Below are 24,141 nucleotides of genomic sequence, written 5' to 3' on the forward strand. Positions count from 1 at the left end.
ACTGCCTGTGGAGCTGGCCCCTCCTGTCCCCTCTGCCCCTCTGCCTTGCCTCCCAGGTGGCTTTTCCTCCCTCATCAAGGCCTTGGGGGGGGGGGCGGGTGGCGAGTGGCCGGGGCGCCTGTGGGCAGGCCTGAGTCGGATGTTGGCTGGAGCCACTGGGAGGCAGGCCGAGCGGGAAGCAGCCCTGAGCGGAGGGGAACGGAGGAAGGAAGGACCCCAGGCGGGCCCCTCCTGGTGGGGAATGAAGGGGGGGCGGGCAGGAGGCTCCTCTCCCACCTGGTTTTTGCTGCCCTGGGCACAGGTCTCCGTGTGAGCCCCTCCTGAGACCCTTGTCACGTTCACCTGCCGTTTCAAGTGCTTCCTTCCAGTGCTCTCATAATGACTTTGCTCCCGGGTCTGGGTCCTGAGCCTCTGGGGTTGGCAATGAATGAAACAAATGTATGACTACTATAGGTTCTCCTCCCAGCCGGGCTAAAAATAGCAGGGAGGTGACCTGAGGCGCCCGGGCAGGCTGCCGGGGAGGGTCTGTGCTCAGGGAGTGTTTTCCCACAGCAGCGTCCACCCTGTGCCCCTGGCGCTCGGGACCGGAGCCGGGCGGCAAGGTGACACCGGCCACACACGGCTCCGGTTCCTTGGTGGGTCCTTGGGCATACCCCGGGACCGAGGCTGGGTGCGAGCGCCATGCCGCCAGAAACTTGGTGACATCCACTGAAGGACCGCGCGTGGCAGCCGGGTCGGAAGCCTGGCGCTTCCTCCGGCGGCCTCTGCCGGGGTGCCGGGGACGGTCGGGGCTCGGGGCGTTGCGGCTCTGGGCTGACGGGCGGCTGGATCCCGGGTTCTGCCGCGGGTGCCACATCCCTTCGCGTCAGGGACGGCGGAGCGAGGCTGCGCCAGCCACCCCTGCTTGCCTTGTGGGGAGGAGATCGTCTTTCTGAATTACGTGCTGCGAGTGAACCAGCCACTTGCTTTCCTCCCTGGCTCCTTGCCGGCTTGCGGCCTCTTCCCTCCCGTCCTCCTAACCCATCAATTTGGTCAGATGCCAGAACTCCAAACATCCCTGGAATTTAAAAATGCCCTGGATTTGAAAAAAAAGAATTAAGAGAGTCGTGTCTGTTTCACTTCCTTCTGGCCCTGGGGACCCTGATAGGAGATCGCCCCTTTGTTCTCGGGGGCCCCTTTCCCTCCCCGTGGTCAGAACCAACGCGTCTTTGGACCGTTTCTGCCCTTTTTTCCTGGAGGCTGGACTCTGACAGTCCTCCCCAGGTGTCTTTCCTGCTGCACTGCCTTACGGTCTGACCTCTCTCTCCCTCTCGCTCCCTCACCACCCCCCCCCCTCCAGGTGTTGCCCACCAACCCCGAGGAGAGCTGGCAGGTTTATAGTTCTGCCCAAGACAGCGAGGGCAGGTGTATCTGCACAGTGGTCGCCCCCCAGCAGACCATGTGTTCACGGGACGCCCGCACGAAACAGCTCAGGCAGCTGCTGGAGAAGGTGAGTCCGTGTGGGGCGTGTGTGTGTGTGTGTGTGTGTGTGTGCGCGCGCGCGCGCGCGCCCACACCAGCACCAAGCCTCGGCCAGCCTGCAGGGTCTGTCCTGCTTCAAGACCTCCCTCTTTCTTGGCACGTCCACACTCAGAATGTTTGTGAACGAGTGACTGAGTGAATGGATGGGTGCAGAACCCCCAGGGATGGCCCAGGAGGAGACGAGTAGACCCCGCCCGTCGCTGCAGACTCCCCTGAGGAGCCACGTGGGAGCGGGGTGCGGGGACGCCGGGTGCTTTCTTTCGCTGCCACCACCTCTCGGTCCCTCCTGGCGATGCCCTAAACGCGCAGTCCAGGGGGCTGGGGGCTGGCGCGGAGCAGCTCCGCGGGGGGCGTCCTTGCAGCCCTTTGGATTTTGCCCCTGGGGCTCTCCCCCTGCCCCCCCCCCCCCAGCAGGCCTTCGGGAGCAAAATCACACTGGGTCCTCACCTTTGCACCCACTGCGAACGGCACCGTGTGGCTCAAATACACACTCGGAAGCCATCGTTCCAAATAATCTCCACGAGGATCATGTAAACTTGGTGAGATTTTTCACCCCGTTTCAAGAGTGGAAGTCAGAGGGTGGACCACCTGTCCCGAGCCAAGCAGCTGGCTCTGGGGGGGAGGGGAGGGCCGGCACTCAAACCGCGGAGCGGCGCCCCCGCCTGGCGTCCTCTGTCCTCCCCCCCCCAAGAGCTGTGCACGCACACACACCACCCACGGACACACATGGACACAACACGCACACGCCATGCACAGGGCCATCTACACACACCCCCACACACCACACATACCCCGTGGACATCCCACGTACACAGTCACACACACCCACACCCCACAAACACATCACACACGCGCCAGTAAAACTGTACGTTGGCCGTTGTTGAGGACACGAGGGGAGGCGCCGGCCGAGCCGCGAGGGTCTTGGGGCAGGTCAGGTCGCTGGCAGGGGGACCACCTTGTGGTGCTAGGTCGGGACCTTTTCGCTTGGGCCCCGCCCAACCACCACCCCTCACACGACCAGGTCCCAGTTTGCCCTCAGTTTCCCGGAAGTGTGGAGGGAAGGGGGCGGGGAGCGACTGGGGGCGGGGAGCGCTCCCAGCTCGGCTCATGGGGAGGAAGAAGGGAGGCCGAGGCTCTGGGCGGCGCTGGGCTGTGGCTCCCGCTCCCCTTTAAGGACAGTGTGGTCTCTGTTCTCATCTCTAGCCCACCCAGTACGTCACTTGCAAGGAATTAATGTAAAACGCATTTAGCAGATTCCACAAACGTTCATTAACACCAAACTAGACCAAAGCCTAATTGGGCCTTTAATTATTCAGAATTGCAGAGGCAGGAGGTGGAGCTTGAAGGGGCCTCTGGGACAGCTGAGGCCGGGCTGGGGGGCGGGGATGGGGGCGGGGCCGAGATGGGCCGAGGGGGGCGGGGCAGGGGGGGTCGGGCGGAGGGCTGGGCTGGGGTGGGGGGGCCCTGTCTGGGGGCCGGGCTTGGGGGCCTGTCTGGCGTCGCGGCTGGGGGGGGTCCGGGCTGAGGGGCGGGGCTGGGGGGGGGGGCGTGCTCTGGCTGGGGGGCGGGGCTGAGGGCCTGGCTGGGGGCGGGGCTGGGGGCCCGTGAGGAAGAACCCCGAGCTCTTGGGGGAGGTGCTTTCTGAATTCTAGAAAGCTCTCAGAGCCGGTAGAGCGCCGCCCGGGAGCCCTCTCTTCTGCCTACAGACGCCACCGCGCCACGGCTTAACGACTTAAGGCCCTATTTTACACCCCGGTGGGCACCGTGTTTTCAGAGGGCAGCAGCTTTTGTTGTAAAAGAGGGGGCTTCGGCGTTCTCGTCGTGGGGCCTCCCTCCGGTCGCCGCCCCCCCTTCTCTTGCCGTGGGGAGCGTGCACCGAGCTGTGCGGGTCTGATCGTGCGTGCCGTCGGTGGGGCCGGGGTCCCAGCCGGCCACCTCGCGTCTAGTTCTGTGTCTCCCAGGCCTGGCTTCACGCGAAACCACCCGGGGGGCTTCCCGCGGTGGAGTCGTGGGCCGCACGCCCGGGGCTCTGACTGTCACTGGCCCGGAGCCCTTGGGAGGGGCCCTGGCGGCAGCAGGCAGTGCCTGACCGCTAGCTAGCCCGGTTCTGACGCGGGGCCGGGGGCGGGGGGATGAGGGCCCCTGGAAACCCACAGAGTGGAAAAGGCCTGCGGGGGGCCGGGGGCTCTGTTTCTGTTCCCCTCGAGGAAGCCACCTGCCCTGAATTTGGAAGCGTGGGTTTTGGAGTCAGCCCAGGCCTTGAATCGTGGCTGGCCGCCGTGTGGCGGCAGACAGTCCGCTCGACCTCTCTGAGCCTGGCTCTCCTTATGCAGAAAGTGGGACCGGAAATAGTGTTCGCCAACCGGGGTTTCATCGAGCTTGAACGGAGTAGTGACGTGATGGGCTTAGCCCACTGCCTGGAACACTGAAGACATTCAGTAAATAATTAGCGGTTCGCTAATCCCCGGAGGCCGGGTGTGTCCGTTGCTTGTCGCTGCCCCTCCCCCCGCTTTCCCAGCTCCTGCTGCCGCGCTGGGCAGAGCGTGGGGGAGGGGGGGGTCGGTGTCATTTAGCAGCTGCGTGACCTTGAGCTCCTAGGTCTGCTTCTCAGGGACACATCCAGCGGGAGAGAGGGTGGGTGGCCCCGGGCGGGGTCTTCCGGCGCTCCTGGGAGTGGTTGTGCCCTTCCGCTTTGTGACCCGCCAGAGAGGAGGGTCCACCCTCCCTCGAGGTGGGAGAGGCAGAGGGAGAGTCGCGTTTTCTGTTAAGGCAGCTGGGTAGCTTGGCATCCTTAAATTTTGTTTTCTAAATCTTAAATTTGATCTTATTTAAAATTGGTTCCAAGCCTTCCTTCCCTGGCAAATGAAAAGCCCGTTGTGCAGCGTGTGGCCCCTGTTGGCAGTTCGAGACTGGAGCCGGTGGACCCAGTGGCTCCTGCTCTGCCCACGGAGGCCCTTGCTCCTGGGGAATCGGATGTCCCAGGAGAGGAGGGGAGAGGGGTCTGGACTGGAGGCGCCATTTGTGTTCCTGCTCCCAGCATTGTGGCTGCTGGGGGGACACTCCCCACGTTATGATGTGTGGGCCTCGTGCTGTGGTTACAGGAGTGAACGAGGCCCAGCCCCCTCCCACCCCCTGGCTGTTGAAGCAGATGAGTGGGTTACTGCCCTGCAGGCATGGCACCGACAAGGTAGTGCTGTTTCCAGGCAGTGTGCAGCCACTCCTGGCTTGGCGTATCCTGGAAGCCTCCCCGGAGGAGGTGGTGTTTGGGCTGGGCTTTAAGGTAACCAACACTCACGAGTCTTCCCAAAGGGAGTGCTGTAGTTACTCAGTGTGAGGAGGTAAGACAGCTGGTTATTCAGTGCGAGGAGGGCAGGGAGAGAGAAGGTAAGAGAGCAAATATATTCCAGGTCCCCGTGAAACGTCTAAAGAGAAAGGATCAGAGAGAGTCAGAGTCACCCACGTATTGTATTTTACAAACGTGAAGTTTTAAACTGAGTTTGTGTGTTACTTTTAAATAACTAACCGTAAAATTCCGGGCATTTCAAAGTGCTGCAATGAGTAATGTCAATGTTTCTCCCACTGAGAAGCCTTCTAGATGTGCTCTTTTATTTTATTTTATTTGTGGGGGTGGAGGATGCACAGGAGGCACCGAAACCGAACCACTACCAGCTTTCCACTGGCCAAGTCCGGCTACGTGTCATACCCGAATGATTCTGTTTCTAAAAGGGAGAGAGTTTTCCAAGGCAGCGGAATAGCAGGGCTGAAAGTTCGCGGTTGTAAAGGTGTCGTCCTCCCTCGTAATTGGATTGGACTCTGGGGAAAATGACCCAAACTCCGCTGCAGCAACCCTGAGCTCCGTTCTGCCTCCCCACCGCCCCAAATGCCTGTGCCCAGGAGCACGAGCCACTTTCCCGAAAATAAAACGCTCTGGCAGGTGGCGGCACTGAAACTGTTTTCTTTCAAGCTCCCTGGAATCCTGTTGAATATTAAAGTCCCATCTTGAGGCGAGACTCAATTCTGATCTGCCTGCAAAGATGTAAAACAGTGATTATTCATTTGCTGGGTGATCGATTCCTGACTGTATGTTCGGAATGTACATGTTTGCAGAGCAGTCATCTACCTGTGATACCGCGGGGCGTGATGGATGGCGTGCAGGATGGGGAAAGGGGTTGACAGAGAGTCAGGGAGAACAGTTCTCTTGTTCCTTGGTTCCACGCTCCTGCCATCAGCCTTGGCAACAGGACGGCTGGGAGATTTAGGAGGAGAGAGAGGCTCTTCCTGGGGTGGGGGCAGCCCAAAGGCACTATTCGTCTTTCTTGGTATGCGTGCCTGCCTAACTGGTTTCATCCTGCAGAGTAGAGAGACTTAAACACAATCCCTGACACAGGGAAGAAAAAGAGTCACCCAAAGCCATGTGCCTGGAGCTGTGCGTGACCAGGGAGGACCTGACGCTCCTGAACCCCTGATTGGCAGCCCTGGCTGCAAGGAAAAGCATTCCGGAACGTGGCAGGCGAAATGTTTACCAAAGCAATTTGCTCTGTTTGGGGAGTCCTTGGTCATAACACTCCCCGGTGTTGGTGATTAACTAGTAAATGATGTGTGGGCCGCTTCCGGTTCCCTGTGTGTTGGCCGTGTGGAAAAGGTCGCAGTCGTGTATTAGAAGGCAAATACGATGGGCGGGCACCTGCTACGGCTCCTTCCTTGAACCTGTTGCCTTTTTGACAGGTGCAGAACATGTCTCAGTCCATAGAGGTCCTGGACAGGCGGACTCAGAGAGACTTACAGTACGTGGAAAAGATGGAGAACCAGATGAAGGGGCTGGAGTCCAAGTTCAGACAGGTGGAGGAGAGCCACAGGCAGCACCTGGCCAGGCAGTTCAAGGTAAGTGTGTCCCTCCTCCTCCAAGACTGGGCTTGGTTTCCCTTCAGGCTTCACCCCTTCCCTCTGGAAATAGAAACCGGGAGCCCGGGGAGGAGCCCAGCGAGAATCGCCCTTTGCAAGGGGGCTGCTGTCCTTGGAAATAGACAGGCAGCCTGTCCCCGCCCTGGTTTGGCGAATGACACCTTGAAAGGGGTGGGTTGAGGAATGGCTTTCAGACCCCCGTGAGCTTCTGAGGCGGGGGGGGGGGGGGGGGTGGTGCGGGGGGATCCCCAGACCTGGCTTCTCGAGCCAGGTCACAGATTAGCCGGGAAGGGACATGATTGGTCGTTGTCATTCTCAAGCCGCTGCAGGTAAATCACATTAGCCAAGGATTAGCTTCATTGATTAGAGCCGTTTCTGAGCGGGGATCACTCAGGGCAATTTTTCACATCTGACCTAATTTAGCTATGACAAGGCACACTGTAGATTTGCAGGGAAGAAGGAGAGAGACACCAACATCTTTCTCACTTCCTGGTAAGTGTTTCTCCCCCCCCCACCCCCCCCCCCGGGTAACTCTGGACATTAAAGCCAGAGTTGGCCCTAAAATTATATATACATATGTAGAAATATGTATATATACATTTCTACTTTAGTCAGCTTCAAAATGTTCAAATTGAAAAATTATACGCACCTCAATTAAGGTATACATGCATGTTAATTAGCAATCTAGCCCAGATATAAACGAACAGGTCAAATTACACAACCCTGCTTGACTAGAAATTGCTGATGCTCTGTCTTCCTGTCCTTTTTATGCTAATGTTTTCCTTCGATGTGCTCCCTGCATGAAGCAAGAACTAATCCGCTTTTGAGAGCGATACATTATATAGGCAAAATGGCAGGCTAACGAAGTCATAAATCTATATTATAAATAAAACGATAGCAGGCCTGAGCCTGTTGAGGAGAAATGAAGCGGTTGCGCACGTCGGAGGCAGGTGAACACGTCCTTGCTCCTGACACGTCATTGCGAATTATCTCAGAGAGAGATTTTGACCTGCTTGACCAAAAAGAGTTTGTGTCTCTCCCTGAAAGGGCAGCATTCATTCCCTTCTCCGTGATAGACTCAGATTCCCCTAAAGAAGAGGGTGCCTTTAGCCGCCGAGGGCTAGCCGCGCCGTGCTGGTACTGTGCACGCAGGCATCCCCCTCCCGGTTCCAAAACTGGGGGCAGTATGGCCCCGGGGGAGGAGAAGCAGCCCCTTGCCTTTTACCATGCTTTAATTGCACTGAGAATTTCAACAGGAATTGCGAGGGAAGCTCTGTAACTGTTAAAGCAGTTGGTTTGGACGAAATCTAGCATCGCAGTGTGATTTTTTTTTTTTTAAGTGACCATGAAAATATTTGTCTATTAATGGCTGTCTGTTTAAGGCAAGCTAGTGAGGCAGCTCTTCAACAGTATTTCATTTTCTTGCTTGCAGGGCTAACTTAAAAGCGTTTTTTTCAATGCTGCACTGACTGAAGAGGCAGTCCACTCCCATGTAACCATGAAAGAGGGTCAGAGAGCTTGGGCACCATGCAGTTTTGCTATTATTTTCCAATACTTAGCACCATATCACTAAGGAACCTTGAATACAACCAGGATCCTCTTTTGCATGTGACTGTAGATGCATTTCATGGATAGTTTGAACCCTTGTCAATGCATTTTTTGAAAAAGAAAAAAAAAAAAAAGAAACTTTGTGTGTGTGACTAAAAGCATGTAACCTTAAGATGTTGCATTCTAAACTGACAATAAAGACTTTCCCAAATATGTTGGTGTTCTGGAGACTGTTTAATATGCTTTTCTACCCCGTTTGGACCAGAATACATAAACCTATAAAGAAAGCAGGAAGGTGCACACCCTCCCTCACCCAGGGAGAGAAGCCAGGCCAAGGCAGGGTGTGGCAAGTTTTTGCACGCAGAGCACTGAACCCAGCTTATTTTAACCTTGCAGGCGATAAAAGCGAAAATGGATGAACTTAGGCCTTTGATACCTGTGTTGGAGGAGTACAAGGCCGATGCCAAATTGGTATTGCAGTTTAAAGAGGAGGTCCAGAACCTGACGTCAGTGCTTAACGAGCTGCAAGAGGAGATTGGCGCCTATGACTACGATGAACTGCAGAGCAGAGTGTCCAATCTTGAAGAAAGGCTCCGTGCATGCATGCAAAAACTAGGTAGGACCAGAACCCTGCGGGGGCGCGGCTCTGCTCCGCCCACCTCCGCTCCCACACAGGCTTAGGGAGTGGTGCTGAAGCGGACAGCGCCCGCCTGGCTTCAGAGAGGCCCCGGGCAGGGCTCCCGCCTAGGCTCCCCGGTAGGCGGCACTCAGGCTAGGGCACTGTCCCACCCTGTGCAGAGGAGGCCAGCTCACAGACCCCGTGGAGTCGCACATCTGGAGAAGGCATCAGATGCCACACACCATCTGAAGGATGTGTACGAGCGTGTGCGTGTGTGTGCGCGCGCGTGTGTCCCGGGTGAGTTTAGGACACGAGGTCGATAGGGCTGGAAACGTACATCTCAGATTCTCTCCGGGTTGGGGACAGGGGCTGAGGAAACTCCCAAGAGAACGCGTCGGGCGTAGTTTGAATAAAAGACAAGAGAAACTCCAGTCACACCACGGTAGAGGACTTGCCGTTCACGGGGAGTAAAGGCACGAGTCCCTCCTAACAGCCTGGATAGAGCGGCAACTCTGAGCCCACCGGCCCCTCCACCCCGTTGTCCTATTCCGGGAAGGACCCCCGCCGCTGGGGGAACCCCTTCAGGTTCTTGGGATCGAATACCCGCTCGCCTTGTCAACTCTCCCGTGGATTATTGCTTCCACAAGTCGTGGCTCGTTAGCGTCTGGGTCCACTCTTCTAGCACGTTTCAGTTTTTCCAATTAATTCTTGGGTTTTCTTACCGAGACTCGCTGGCCCTTCTCACCTACCGTTTTTTGACACCAAGGTGGTTCGTGTCCCTGCCGTGTACTTCTTAGGGTGACGGAGGGTCATTTTGACTTATGAAGAAGCTTCCCTTAGGTTTTTATCTGATATTCTAACTTGATTCCCTTTTTGTTCCCTCTCCCCCCACACACAAAAACACACCCCAAATGCCTCTTTATAAACTTACAACGTCCCGAAGGTCACAAATACTTTTTAAAATCCCTAGTGCTGTGAGGTGAAAGGGAGTGTCCAGAGAGCGAGGAAGGAGTCGGCAGGGCCCCCTCCCCCGCCCCCCGCACCCGTTTGAGCCAGTCGGAACATCCAGATTATCTCAAATGCCGTTCTAGGCACCTCAGCAAAGGCAGACGCTTGTTACATACCTCAGCCCCGGAAGGGACAGCGAGAGGCGTTGGGACTTTAATCTGGTTTACCGTGGGCACTTACGCCATGTCACATGAGGGATCGTCTGCTGCGTTTTTCCAGTGACATGGTTCACCGCACCCCAGTGTCGGGGGCTGGGGGACCCGGGACCTGTTCTGACACTGCAGGGGTCCGTGTGGATGTTCGAATGTTCACAATGATGGGGCTGTGTTTAAGACGATGGGCTGTGTGGTTCTTACCATTGGGCACAGGTTTGGGTTTCTAGCCACAATTACCCCACGCTGACCATCGCCTCTCTCTGGCCACACCCTGCCAACACCCCCACTGAGAGGTCTGTCCCAGCCTCTGAGGACTCTGGGGGTGGGGGAGGGCTCTTTGACTATGTTTTCCCCTCGCTGGGATACTGACTGTGTATACCAGTGAGAAATGGCGATGAAACCTCCATGCTTTCCCAGTCAGGGGTCAGGGAGCAAAACGGAAATTCAGAGTGGAAAGTTACCAAGGCAGAGAAGCCGCAGGCCTCTCCGAGGGGGATGCCACCCCCTAAAAACACTTGGCCTATTTTTAGAAGCTGCGTGAATTTTCCTTGCAACTTTGAACCTTGGGGCTTTCACGTGGTTCCCCTGGGGCCGCCAAAATGGTTGATTTGGGAGCGAAGAGAGAGGACCAGTCCCGGGGACCGCATTCTCTACGTGTCGGGAGTGCAGCTGTGTGGTCTCGCCTCTGCGTTTCTTTGTTCAGAAACACCTTGACTTGTAGATAGACCCACTGAATCGGAGTCTGCAGGTGGGGCCCAGGGATCTGCATTTAACCAGCACCCCGGGCGATTCAGGTAAACAACACCAAAGCGGGAGAACCCTCCGTCTGGGGCAGGCAGTGCGGTAAAGTGGTTAAGTGCTGCTCTGTGGCCGTGTGACTCTCCCAAGGCACTGCCACCTGCTTTATCTGTACGGTGAGGGTGTAGGAGTCCCCGTGCCCTGGGGTCGCGGTGGAAGTCCAGGGACACTGTTCCCATCATGGCTGCACACTGCATCTGACAGAGTAGGGGGTGACAGGTAGGCAAGCAGGCAGGGAGGGAGGGAGGTAGGTAGGTAGTAGGTGATAGGTAGGCAGCCAGTTAGGAAGTAGGTGATAGATAACTAGGTAGGCAGGCAGATAGCAGAGGATAGGTAAGTAGGTAGGGAGGCAGGAAGGTAGGCGGTCAATCAGTCGATAGATGAACAGCCAGGTGGGTGAGCAGGTGTGGGGGTAGATGAACAGTGGATGATACAGTGAGCAGTAGCTGTCCCATCTCCCTGGGCTGTCACTTAGGCTCAGTAACTTAAGGTCCACACTCCCGTCCTGCGGCTGCTGTTTTGGTCTTTATTTCCGCCTTGCAAACGGGCCCCATCTTAGCGGCCTGTTTGCTTGCTTGGAGGTTCCGGTGAGCACGAAGCACAGAGCCCGCCTCCCGCTCCGTGGGGGCTGGTGGCTCCGTGGGGGCTGGTGGCTGGGGCTCCCGCAGCTCCCCGGCCGCCCCCCCCCCGCCCTGCCCCGCCCCGCCCCGCCCTGGCGCCTTGGTGCCTTGGTCTCCAGTCTGTCTCTTGGTCCTTGGCTTGCCAAACGGCACCTCGTTACCTGCCCGGTGTGACGGTGCAGCGCCTCTAATCAGGGTTCTCCTTGTGGCCGCCTTCTCTTTAAGTCCACGATGCTGGTGATCCCTGACCCCAAAACATACACGGGGAAAAACAAACAAACAAGGTTCCATTTGTTTTGTCTCTGTTGGTAAAGATTTCTCTCTCAAGGGGATTGTATGTTTTTCCCGATGGCCCAGCCAGAAAAAAACGACTCTGAAACTCCTTTTCTAAAACTGGAGGGGGGCTCAGCGTCTCTGGGCATTCCTCTGCGTGGGGGGGGGGGGAGGGGGCGCACTTCCGGCCACACCCCTGCAGCTCCCCTCGTTCCCAGATAAGCGAGCACCACGGTTGCCCAGCGGCCCTGTCCCCCGAGCTGGGGCGTGAAACTTCACTGCCTCCCTGGGGGGAGCCTGCGGAGTCAGGTGACCCAGCAGCTACACCAGCCGAGCCAGAGACTCAGGATCCAGTGCAAAATGTTGTTTGTACATCAACACATCCCGAGCGTGTCGTGTGCCTGCTAGCTTCAGGCCTCAGTTTTCCTGTCTTTAAGAATGGGCGGAGGGATAGCTGATTTTAGGGCTTCCCGCATTATACTATCCTGGGTGGGAAAGAAGTGCCCAGACACCCAGAGCACTACAATCTGTGGTGGCGGGGTGGGGGGGATTTTCTTGTCCCACGGAGAACACATCTGAATGAAGCCCCGGGGCATCACCGACCCCACCAGCCCAGCGTGCACGTTGCTAGCCATCAGACTGTAGACGTTTTTGCCAGTTTTGGGTGTCGGGCACGGCGCTTTGCCTCGGCACCGTTTCCTAGGCTCGCTCTCCTGGAGGAGGCAAGCCTGAAGCCTCCCTCCTGTTCTCTGGCCCTGGAGGTGTGGCGGGTTCAGGGAGGCAGAGGGATCGGCCGTGACCTGCTCCCTGGGGCCTGCAGGGGCCGGTGAGCGAGCTGCTGGCCCAAGGGTGCTGCGTCCCGTCGAGGCTTGAGAGCTGAGTGTGGGTGCCTCTGCCTGCAGGAGACCCCGAGGGAGTGGCGGGGAGGAAGCAGACCCGCATCCGAGGCCCTCCTCACGTCTTGGCCTGGGTGGGATCCTGGCAGGGCCGGCGTCGCCTTCTGGAGTCCTCCCAGGAAGCGCTCAGGATTATGCCTGCTGAGAGGTCTCCTGATGCCTGCCCTGCCCTGCCCTGCCCGTGAGTGGAGGCGGGGTGAGCGGCCCTCTCCGGGTGCCCCTCCCAGGCTCCAGGGCTGTGTGCAGCCTGAGCTCTGTCCTCAGGCTGCTCTCCCTGCAAGGACACAGGTCTGCCCAAGCTCCCAGCTTTGCGAACTGTTCCCAGTCCTTGAGGGATGAAAGCTGGGAGCAAGGGAGACCAAAAGCCCGGGGGCCCGGCCTGCCTGCCGTGGGGCCGTCGACCCCACGGTCTGGTCTCTGGCCTGGTTCTTTGGCGGGCGTGTCGCCCCGGACCCGCTCACGGCTCCTCGTGGAGACTGTCCAGGCTGTTGTCAGAAGCGAGTTCCTTCTAGGAATATGGCAAGAGGCAAATGACTTCGTCTGCAGGACACTGCCTCGTCCGGGCTCCCGGCTCTGCGGGCATCCTCCCTCCTGAGACCCGTCCTGGGCTCTCGAGGGCGGCCGTGCGGGCCCAGCAACTCCGCCCCCTCCAAGCTGCACCTGCGCAGGGGCGCTTCCCGAGCCTCCTCCCCACCTTACGCACATCCTGAGCCCTCGTGACAGAAAGGGACACCTTCCTGAACTGAATGTGCCAAGACTCTTCCGTGAGGCCCTGCCACGGGGCTCTCTGAGATCATGTTAGCTCCCCAGGTCATGGCAGAACCCGTCTGGACAGAGAACCAAAAATAACTCCCTGACTCAAGCAGGGCTGGCTGCCTCCAGCCCCAAAGGCCCTGCTCCCCTGCTCCGCAGCCCAGGCCAGGAGGCTCACGGTGGGCAGGACGTGGTGTAGCGGTTCAGGGCAGCCGTGACCCTGACTCTGCTGGGGACGAACCCCGTCTTCTCCACAGCCGTAGTCTGAGTTCACAGCCATGATTCACATCAGCTGCCCTCCTGGACTCTCCCCCCTGGTCAACCCCTTCAGTCTCCACTACTCCCCTCTGAGTTCGTGGAAAAGGAAGAAGGTCTGTGCCTCACTCGGGGGAGGGTGACCCTTGCTCCCTTGCTGTCCCCTGTGCTGGGCACATAGCAAAGCAGTAGACTCATGAGGATTTTCTGAGAGGAGTAATCTCACCTCTAAGTACCTGAGCGATCACTCACTCACTCACTCATTCACGGACAGCTCCCCGGGCTGGGCCTTGCGGAAAGAGCGTGAGTGCAACGGGCTTATTGCCTGGGGCGGTAAGACCGGGCCGCTTGGGTCCACGGCCCCAGGAAATGTGTGGTCGTGAGCATGAGTCAGCGGGGACAAGGTGGGCAGAGTTCAGAAGGCAGAGGTCTCGGGAAGAGGCGTGGGTTTGGGCCAAGCCACAGAGGACCGGTGGGAGGGTGGGGGGAGCCGGGGTGGGGGGGTGCATTCCAGGTGGAGGGAACAGCCCCAGCAAAGGTGTGGAGGCAGGAAGGGCCCGGCATCTGAGCCGAGCTGCGGCGTTGGCCGGCTCTTTGCCTTCTGAGTATGGCGTGGGGGACAGACATCTGTTCTCCTTCGGGCAGTCATGGTCCAGCACGGGGTGGGGGGTGGGGGGGGCGGGGTATGGCTGCACAGACTTGGCCGGAACTTCGGTGGGCGATTGGATAGAAACCCGCAGGCCCGCTGGGTTCCCCAAGCCATGACATCCTTGGGGGCGATGGCCCCTTTGGACTCCTCCTTCCAGGCAGGACCGCTGTCCCCTGGCTCAGCGGTGGGGAGGCTGGAGGGGTCCCTGGTCAGCATCTCCAGATTCCCACCCAGTTCAGAGAAGCTGCTGTCTCCTGGCAGCCCAGAGCCCCCAGGTCACAGGAACCCTACCGGGCAGGGGGACACCAGCCTTGGGTCCTGCTTCTCCCACGTTCCCCCTCCTCCAGACCAAACACTTAGGGAACCCCACCCTGAATCCTCAAGAGGCGCGTTAGGTGAAAAGTTGGTACGGGCTCTCCTGAGATTTCCGAGAACCCACCCACTTTTTCTTACTTCTAGTCCCTGTAGACGCTGGCTAACCTTGGACGGCCGTCCAGTCCCCTCGTCCACCCTCTCTCCTCCCACAGAGGGGGGACAGGGCCCGGCAAGCTTGCTGTGGTTCTCGGAGACCTGGCCCGCCTGCAGCCTGCGAGCCATGACTGCTGCCCGGAAGCTCGGTCTGTGAGGGGACAGTACTTACGTGGGAGAGCACACGATTGCTCCTGAAGGCGGAACAGACAGGCAATCTGGAGAAGGGGAAGGGATAGGCGGGTAAAAATAGGTGTGGACTCAAGGCAGCAGCCGGGAGCAGGGCGGCACCACCGATGGGAATTTGGAGGCGAAGCCAGCCCCGCTCCTGCCTGCTGGTGGCTCTTACCTATCCCGCCACGGCCTCCGTGCTCCTGCCAGGCACTGGGCCGCGATGTCAGGGGTCTGTCTCGGCAGTCTTGTGCGATGATGCTAATGTATATACTCACCCCGCTTTAAGTTTGTAGAGAGAGACTAGTCTCTCAGGCCTGGCCTGCCGTCCGCTTTGCAGGATTATCCTGGCTAAACTGTGTCCCCGGGTTAAGTCACTGACAATCTTCCGAAAACTCCCGGATCTTCTTGGGACCTTGCGGACCGCATGTCCGCGTGCTGATAGGCTCCTATGGGTCAGGAGCGCCCTGTGGCCAGGATTCTGGAAGGGCTGAGTGGCTGTGCACACAGGCTGGTGTTCGCCCGAGAGTGGAGTCTTTGCTGGGCCGACAGGTGCAGCCTGGGAGGCCCATGGGACTGTGGGAAGGGTGCTGGGTCCCAGCCTCAGCGGTGCCGAGTGGCTGTGTGGCCCTGAGTCCGTCCTGGCCCTCAGGCCACATCCGAGGGCCCCTCTGTCCCTCTGCCCTGCTCCATCAATGCCTCCAGGGTCTCTGCTCTCAGGCTGCAGGGCTCCCCCCAGGCAGAAGGGAGCTTCTCCCTCTGCGGGAGAGGCTCACAGGCTGTCCGGCAGAGGAGGAGCTGGCCACTCCCCTAGTCTGGTTCTGACTGACAGAGGGGTGCAGAGCAGCGGGCTCCTCCCAGAGAGGCACCTCAGGGCCCAGGCGGCACCTTGCAGGGAGCCCTGGGGTGACCCTGCAGCACGGGGCCTTCGGATGCACCCTGCCATCTCTCCGGCCGCGTTATGGGCTGGAGCTGTGGCTGAGCCCATTGCCCAGGAAAACAAGGGCAGCCGTTAGACCCAGAGGGGCGGAGGGGACCCGCGTCCTCCTGCGGTGGGAGGCTGGGGTCGGGCCGGGGGACTCACCCTTCTGCACTGTGCACTGTCTTCCAGCTTGTGGCAAGCTGACGGGCATCAGTGACCCCGTGACCATCAAGACCTCTGGCTCGAGGTTCGGGTCCTGGATGACAGACCCTCTGGCCCCAGAAGGGGATAACAGGGTAAGTGCCCCCCTCCGTCGGGCCTGGGTGTGAGGTTGTTTGGACAAGAGTGCCCTCGTGGGCCAGGCGAGCCTGTCTCCGTCCCCCGTGTGTCTGGCCCTCGCTCCGATGCCTGGGTGCCCACCTACCCAGAAAACCACTCCAGCGGTTGTGGCTTGAGCACAGCTTGGGGCCCCTGGGGGTGTGTTCCTGGGCCCAGGCAGCTTTGCAGAGGGGCCCAGGTCCCTCGCTGAGGTCCCCGTGCTAACCCAGAGCCCCAGACCACAGGGATGGGTCACTGTAGGAGGCCCTGAGATGGATTGCGGGGACCGTCAGAGCAGGTGGATCCGTGCATAGCCTCCAAGGAGGCTCGACTCTGTCTCTCTGGCTGGGGAGGGGGGTGATGGGCAGGGAGGAAGGGGCAGAGGAAGGGGACGGGGGGAGGGGGGGGGAGGAGAGGGAGGGGGCAGGGATATGCAGGGAGAGGGGTTGGGGAGGGGGGAGGGGGCAGGGGTGCTTGGAGTCCTCTGTGGCTGCAGCCGCCCCAGACGTTTCCAGCCCCATCTCTGCTCCAGGAGAACTGTTTGGCCTTCCTTACTTTAATGACATCTCATTTGTATTTCATTTGTTATTCCTTTCAAGGCTGATGGAAACTCGTGTTCCTTTTTGATTTAGGGAAGAGGCTGTGTTCTTTTTTTTTCTAGACTTTTCCCCTGGGTAAAAACGCAGAAAAGGAGAGAAACGCAGGGCCTAGGTTGTGGTGTTTGAGCCCCTTTGGGGTGTGGGTGCGAGGGCTGGCTGGCTGAGCGCAGGGACGCCCGCACAGAGCTGTGACGATAGAGCCTCCGCTGGGGGAAGACTCGCCCGGGGTTCCCAGGGGAAGAAGGACACGGTCTGGGCCACGCTGTCGCTGTCCCGCGGCCATGCGCCCCGGCCCCGCGTGAACAGGCCAGACTCCGGGGCGGTTCCTGCCCTCCCTCCCCCTTGTTTTCAGGGGGTTGCGGGACATTTGGAAACTGATCACTTTCGTAAAAAGTCTCACCTCTTCCTTCAGGCAGGATTGAGAGCAGGGGGGGTTAGAAATCCGAGACCTTCTAAGGGCCTTGTCTGGGCGACTCTAATGGGAAGGGGTGGGTGGCTTTCTCTCCCCGAGATTCCTGATCCCCCCGGCTCCCCTCCCCCACTCGCACGCCTGCGGGAAGCATGAGGCATCATCTCTTGTATTTGGGACAAGGGGTGGCTCCATGCTTCTGGCACACTTCCTCCTGGGGAAGGTGGGTTGGGGACAGTGACTGTGGGCTCTCTGGGAGCCTGAGACTTGTCTGCCCACCCTCCCGCCCCCGCCTGGGGGGCCTTCCTGCCTTCCTGGCGTTCTCCAGCCCCTGCCGCGGAGGACTCTGGGGGGGCCGACCAGGGACTGACTGCAAACCCGGGATATGCGTGCAGACACGGGTCTGCCGGGCATTTCCGTTCTGTTTCCAGAGTCTGGACAGTCAGCTGGGCCACGTCAGTTGGCAGTCAGTTGGCAAGTTTTCTGACGGTTTGATTGGCTAGTTGTTATCCAGATGGGTTTTCTGGTCCACATCCCTCGTGGCGAACCCCAGCCCTGCTCTGGGGCGGCACTCGGGAAACAAAAGCGAGGCGCGCAGGCAGGGCCCCGAGAGAGCACCGCTCTCCGTGCCGGCACCGCTCACGCATTCAGGTGTGCGCACGGGTCCGTCAACACAAGGGAAGGTAGCGGCTGGGCCTTGACACGCGTCCCTGCCCCGGTCGGGCCTCCTGCGACCCTCCAGCCACCTGCCAGTGTGGAGACCACCCTTACGTCTGCCGTTTGATGAGAAAACCCGGGTCCAGTCTCTTGGCTAAGGTCTCGGGAAAGGCCGGTCCGTGGGTTTATTAACGAACATGTGCAGCAGGCTGAGTCTCCCCAGACCACGCTCTCCCCACCTCCTGCCTGCAGCCCGCCTCCCCGCCCCCTACACACACACACACACACACCCAGACAGGCCCTTGGGGAGCCTGGAGCCAGCCTCGGTCGCTGCGGAGAATGAACCCGAGTCGGGGGCACTGAGCCCGCGTCTGACGCTGCAGACGTGCCTCTGGCCCCCATTTTGATGTCGCTTTCCTTTGTTGTAAACAGCACCGGGCAGAGGATCTCTCTTCCCAGAGATACCACGTGTGGGGGCTCCTGGAGGCCCAGCTGTTTGCCCGCCCCGAACAGGGAGGATGGAGGTGTGCGGGGCTGTTGAGGGCTGATGCATGCTCTTGGTAATTAGACATCTATTTTCTGCTCGATGACTCAATCGCCCTCCAGGAGAGGAGGCCCTGGTGACGGACAGAGCGTGCCAGAGAGGGACGGCGGGAGGCGGCTTCGCGGGGAGCCGCCAGCAAAGGGAAGGGAGGAGCCGGGGCTGGCTGGTGGGGGCCGCTGGGCGCTGGGCATTCGGCAGCTCAGAGCCCGGCCCCCGTGTGGTTGGGGCTGCTCGGAGCCACCGCCAGCTCCCAGCCAGCCGGCTGCGCGACGCGTCCCCGGGCCCTGCCGTTGATGTGGAAGAGAGCCGTTTCGTGTGATCTGTTTCGTGTTCCCGTCTGGGGTGTCCCACACACGCGGGAGACCAGTAACGTGCTCCAAAGGGAAACAGGAATCCGTGTCAGTGTCGGGGGCAGGCGCAGCGAGAGGCGCGCGGCCAGAGGCCGGGGGCGGGGAAGTTGCGCGGGGGTCCTTGGCGGCCGGAGGGGGGACCCATGGGGGGCTGCAGAGTAGAAGCCACAGCTTGCTGCTTCCCGATGCCCTTGCGCTGAGCTGTTAGAACAAGGTTAGCTCAGGGCGCCTTTGTGTCCTTCCTTGACTCCTTTATTAAGCACCAGCTGTGTGCCAGGCGCTATGCTGGCCTCTGGTGTCCTTCCACTGTGTCCAGATGCTGCCTTCTCTCGGCCGTGACGGGCCCACACGCCTGTGGTGGCACCGGGACTCCAGAAGCTCTTAACCCTGATGCCGGGCTGTGTCCGCCCCCTCACCCCCAGGAGACCCCTTGCCCCGATTCTGAGACCTGTTGCCCACTCTGTGGACCAACCTTCTAGAGTCCAGAACACCTTCCTTCCTGTTGGCTGGCTTCTGCCGTGGATGTCCCAGGTGTCAGTCCCTCTGTGTCTACGTCTCTTTTCTTAGGACAGAAGTCATGGGACTTAGGGCCCACCCTAACCCAGAGGCCCTCACCTGGAGATCCTTAACGATATCTGCAAAACTCTCTTTTCCAAATAAGGTCACATTTAGAGGTTCCTGAATGTGGACATATCTTGGGGGGGGCCACCATTCACCCCACTACAAAATTGAGAGCTCCCTGCCCCGGGGGGTTCCGGGGGAGCATAGGAAACGGCCTCTGGGCGGTGAGCTTGATCAGTGGGGGGAGAGGGCATCGCGGTGGGAGCATCTCTCAGTCCCCGGGAGCCAGGGACTTGGCCTGGCAGGTGCAGAGGCAGGCGGAAGCTGGGGAGAGTGATGGTCTGGGGGTTCACTCGGCATCAGGCCCCGGAGCCAGCAGGGAGCTGATGGCATAACTGAGGGCACGGGGGCACAGGCCACTGTTTCCATCGTGAGATGCGCTCTGAAGCAGCCTGCTGTGGCCACGGCCGCCTCTGAGCCTCTGACGTAGGAGGCCAGGGGAGGGCACTCGGGGTCACGTCATCCATGCCGTGTTCTGTGAAGGGGAAACTGAGGCCAGGCAGAGACCGAGGGTCTGCGCCTGTATCTGGGACGATCTCTCCAGGAGGACTGGTCGTCCACAGGGCCCTTCCTCAAGATCACTGGCGCCTACGAAGGTCAAGGTGGGTGTGTTTCTGAATTCGGCCTCGCCCGGGGAAAGATGTGTCTGCTTGGGCTCCTAAGCGGGAGCAAAAGAAACCTCGGGCCTGGGTGTCGCCCACACCCGCTTGCCATGCACCACACAGGTGTGCGGCCCTCTTCCTAGGAGGGGAAGGGAGGGTTTCGGTGGTCTTCAGCCAGGGGCATTTCCGGGCTCCAGGGCAAGACCTTGCACCCTGCGGGCATAATGCCCGGTTCCGGGCCGGGCCAGCACCCCCGTGGCTCGTCGGCCCCACCGGCTGACGCCGGGGACAGCATCACTCTGTACGGAGGAGGGTGGTCCACAGCCCTCTGGCCTCTACCCCCCGGATGTCAGGGGCACCCCCATCCCTGGGGCAGAGCCCCTCCTGGCTGGGAGCCCGGGGCCTGGCCACCTGGTGTGGGCATAGCTTCTGCCCACTGGCAGACCCACCAGACCCCTCTGGCCTCAGCTTTCTGTCTGAATGGGGGTAACAGCCCTCTCGGCACTCGGGTGGGCGTGAGAACCAGAAGCGGCAGGGGGCCAGTCCCGGCCACAGAGTCCCGTGTGTGTGAAGACAGACCTGTGCCCGGGCTTCTAGACACGGCGGTGCTGACCTGGGCCTTTACCTAGGTGGCCGGCCTTGGGTCTCAGACGGAGTCCTCCCGGGAAGCACGAGATGAAAAAGGTCTCCCGCCCCCACCCGGCTGTGAATGCCAAGTGCCCAAACATCTGGTAGGATCTGGCCTCCAGCCGGGAGCTGGGGCCTGGGCCACCCTCTCGTGGCCGCCCCACACGTTCCAGAAGCTCAGCCTTGCGGGAGCCTTGGCCTTGGACCTGGGCTGGGAGCAAGAACTCTCGAACAGTCGGTTTGTCAAGGGGACCCCCCTGCTTATCTGCTCTGGGCCGGGCCCTGGGCTGCCCGGGAGGGGACACGGGGAGACGGTCTGGCCCCACACTCGCCCTGTGTAGCTGGGGAAATGGTTTTCCACCTGGTTTGTCTAATCCAGAGATGGGTCTTAAAAATCTTGGTGCTGGGGCCAGGGCGGAAACCAGTCACGTGGGAGTGGTGGGGCCGGGGGGCGAGGAGCCCAGGCTGAGAGTCCCGGGAGGAGCCAGGCAGGGTCAGGTCCACAGTAAAGCAGCGGGGGCTCCAAGCCGGAGGGTCCGACCTCACCCGGGAGCTTTAACCAACACGCGTGCCTGGCTGCGTCCCTGGAGTCCGGTGTGATCTTTCTGGGGAGTGGGCGTGCCCCGGGGCTCAGAGGGCAGCCGGGTTCCAGGCTCTAGGGGCTCAGCTGTGGGGGTTCAGGACGAGGCCGGAGAGTCGGGATTCCGTGTGAGCCTGGGGACGTGGAAAGGAGGGAAAAGGCATTCCGGTCGGGAGAGGAGAGTGAGGAGAGGTGCCCTCTGCGAAGGCAGGGACCCCTCCTCTCGGGGCCCGTGGGGCTGTGATCATGTGCCTCTTTCTGCATGGAGTGTCTTGTCTCTTTGTGGTTAAACGTTTGGCCCCTTGTGCTGATGTTCCCTCCCGGCCTAAATTGCATTTTCCAAAAGCATGGTGCCCTGCATCCAATTTGCTAATTTCCGGAAAGAAAAGGCAGTTTACAAATCCTGAGCAACTCGATGCCCGTTTCACCCATCTCTGCCCACGGCAAGGAGGCACCGGACCCTGGGGGTCTCTAGGATCACAGGCCCACTCGTGGGGGAGGAGATGTCTGTGCTCATTCAGAGAGGGAGAGAGGCAGTTCCTGCAGGCACGGGTCAGGAGAGGGTTTGGGGGGGTGTCATTGGAGCCTCATCTTGGAATCAGTAGTGAGCTCCCCGTCTCAGGAGAGAGCCAGGCGGAGGCAGGAGGGCCACCCCTCGGCCGCGCAGTCACGGCCTCCGAAACCCCTTGATTCACGGCACTTGCCCGTTCTGATCCCAGACCCACATCACCGTGGGCTGGTCTGCCGGGGGGCTAAGGGCAATAAAAGCCTCCAGACGAGACCTGGGTTTTTTGGTGTGTGTGTGTGTGTGTGTGTGTGTGTGTGTGTGTTTATCGCGTTAAAAACAGAAAGCGCACCTGCCTCTAAGCATCCGAATGGATGCCTCAGGAGCGAGGTTATGATTTTCTGTAAATTTTTTAACGCGTGTGTAATGCCATGTCTGAAAGCCCCACGCCCTTAATCTCTCCTGCAGCCGGCAGAGCCCTTGATGGATAAAGCAGCTGTCTCACTGCCAGACAGATGCACTGGGGATTGCACTAGCCCGGCAGACTTTCCTCTGACTAACTGCATTGCTTTCTAATTTGCTCCCGTATTGGTGGAAAATGACTAAAGCGTTTTGTACAAAGTCTAGACCGTTTTCGAGTCAACTGGCATTTAAGCGATAATCGGAAATCTCTTCCACCGTGGCCCCAAATGGGGGCCACGACTGGGTTTGTTATCGTGGTGGCTTGTGACACCGGGGGCCCTGCGCGAAGCCCACGTTCTTCCCGGAGAAAAATCCCCCGCGTCGGGTGTGGCAGAGAGATCCCACGCGCGGCGCCCCAAACGCCAAATCGGTGCCTTGCTGCCCGGCAGGCAGGGCAGCCGTGACGGCCTGGAGGGGCGAGAGGTCCCGTGTTCGGCGGCCCCTGGCTCGCGGGGGCTGGCCCTCCCTGGCGCCCTTGGCGATGGGCCCCCACGCCACAGGAGCCGCTGGCGGCTGCGGGCGTTCTCATCCGGCGCCGTCTCGCTGGTTGGGGGTTCGTACCCTGATGGAGTCCCTTCCTTCCCCCCATGAGTGTGAGCACCCGGCTGGGGAGGGAGCAGTGGACACAGCCCGAGCAGAGGGCTCCATTTCGGGCCCGGCGGCCCCCAAGCCCCCTCTGCAGGGTGTGCTCCCCCAGCCCTTCTCTGCACCGGACCCTTCTCTCCAGGCGGGGAGCAGCCCTGGGCCCTTGCACACGCGCCCTGCGGGCTCGGAGGGGGGACATGACGGGACCCCGTGTGGCCTCCCTGGTTCTCTCGGTGCCGGCCCGATGGCCGGTAGATTGAGCCCGGAGTCGGGGGGGGGGGGGGGCGGGGGGGAGGGGGTTGGTCCGAGGGAGGAGCCCTCCCCCACCCCACCCCCAGCGGCCGACGGGTGTGCCCTCTCCGCAGGTTTGGTACATGGACGGCTACCACAACAACCGCTTCGTCCGCGAGTACAAATCCATGGCCGACTTCATGACCACGGACAATTTCACGTCCCACCGCCTCCCGCACCCCTGGTCCGGCACGGGGCAGGTGGTCTACAACGGCTCCATCTACTTCAACAAGTTCCAAAGCCACATCGTCATCAGGTTCGACCTGAAGACGGAGGCCATCCTCAAGACACGCAGCCTGGACTACGCCGGCTACAACAACATGTACCACTACGCCTGGGGCGGCCACTCGGACATCGACCTCATGGTGGACGAGAACGGGCTGTGGGCCGTCTACGCCACCAACCAGAACGCCGGCAACATCGTGATCAGCAAGCTGGACCCCGTGTCCCTGCAGGTGCTACAGACCTGGAACACAAGCTACCCCAAGCGCAGTGCCGGCGAGGCCTTCATCATCTGCGGGACCCTCTACGTCACCAACGGCTACTCGGGGGGCACCAAGGTCCACTACGCGTACCAGACCAACGCCTCCACCTACGAGTACATCGACATCCCCTTCCAGAACAAGTACTCCCACATCTCCATGTTGGATTACAACCCCAAGGACCGCGCCCTGTACGCCTGGAACAACGGCCACCAGATCCTCTACAACGTCACCCTGTTCCACGTCATCCGGTCCGATGAGTTGTAGTCGCGCCCGCCCGGAGGCCGAGGGTCCGGGTCCTCACCCGCGTGGAAGTCTCTGCAAAGCAGCTGCCAAGATAAGCTCACGATGCTAATAATACACTGACTTCGAAACGATCATCAGCAGCGTTCTCTCCGTGCACTTCTGGTCCGAGCAAGAGGGCGACACCCTTGGGAAGAGACCCCCCGTCTTTGCAGCTGGACCTGCAGTCCAGGGCTCCCTGACCCCCCCACCCCCACCCCCAAGCGCCGCCCCCGCCCGGCCCCCGTTCCGGTCAAACAATCTCATGCAGAAGCAAGGCAATGACTGTTGGCCGGCTCTCGGCCGAGAACAACCACCGTCAGGTCGCATGGACATCCCCCCTAGATCGTGCCCAGCTCCGGTGGACGTGACCGCCGTGTCCCGACCAGGGCTCCCCCCCACCCCCGCCCCGGGCCGCACGGGGCGTCCGCAGGGGCCGACGTAGGCTAGTGTAACTCATCCGTGACGGCCGCCGTCTCTCCACCGCGTGTCCTGTCTTAGCTGAGCTGAGGCTCGGCGTCCCCACGGACCCGCGTGGAGCGGACGGCCGCAGCGCCCACTTGTTTGAGCTCGTGTCCCCCGTAGATATATCGTGCCGCGTCCGTCTGTCCTTTCCTTGAGGCGGTAGCTCTGTGTGTTCAGTTGATGCTGTGAACGTTGTAAATGCCG

At 60.2% G+C, this 24,141-nt stretch overlaps 1 protein-coding gene across 6 annotated transcripts in view; it reads left to right on the forward strand.

The window, feature by feature from the left end:
• The window catches only part of OLFM1 (olfactomedin 1), a 36,065-nt gene extending 12,364 nt beyond the window's left edge, over nt 1–23,701 (forward strand). For 3 of the 6 annotated variants that reach the window (XM_042964839.1, XM_042964838.1, XM_042964837.1), the window contains exons 2-6: nt 1,340–1,489; nt 6,247–6,402; nt 8,368–8,587; nt 15,748–15,854; nt 22,783–23,701. In XM_042964839.1, coding sequence (XP_042820773.1) covers nt 1,340–1,489; nt 6,247–6,402; nt 8,368–8,587; nt 15,748–15,854; nt 22,783–23,457 — 1,308 coding nt within the window. In that variant the 3' untranslated portion in view covers nt 23,458–23,701. Of the gene's footprint in view, nt 1–1,339; nt 1,490–2,328; nt 2,452–3,155; nt 3,277–3,752; nt 4,120–6,246; nt 6,403–8,367; nt 8,588–15,747; nt 15,855–22,782 lie in introns of those variants that run through there. The other 3 variants (XM_042964843.1, XM_042964840.1, XM_042964842.1) reach the window with 3 other exon arrangements.
• Nucleotides 23,702–24,141: the final 440 nt, after the last annotated feature.

This window comes from Panthera tigris, chromosome D4, assembly GCF_018350195.1.
Source record: "Panthera tigris isolate Pti1 chromosome D4, P.tigris_Pti1_mat1.1, whole genome shotgun sequence".
In the NCBI taxonomy this organism is placed as follows: Eukaryota; Metazoa; Chordata; class Mammalia; order Carnivora; family Felidae; genus Panthera; species Panthera tigris.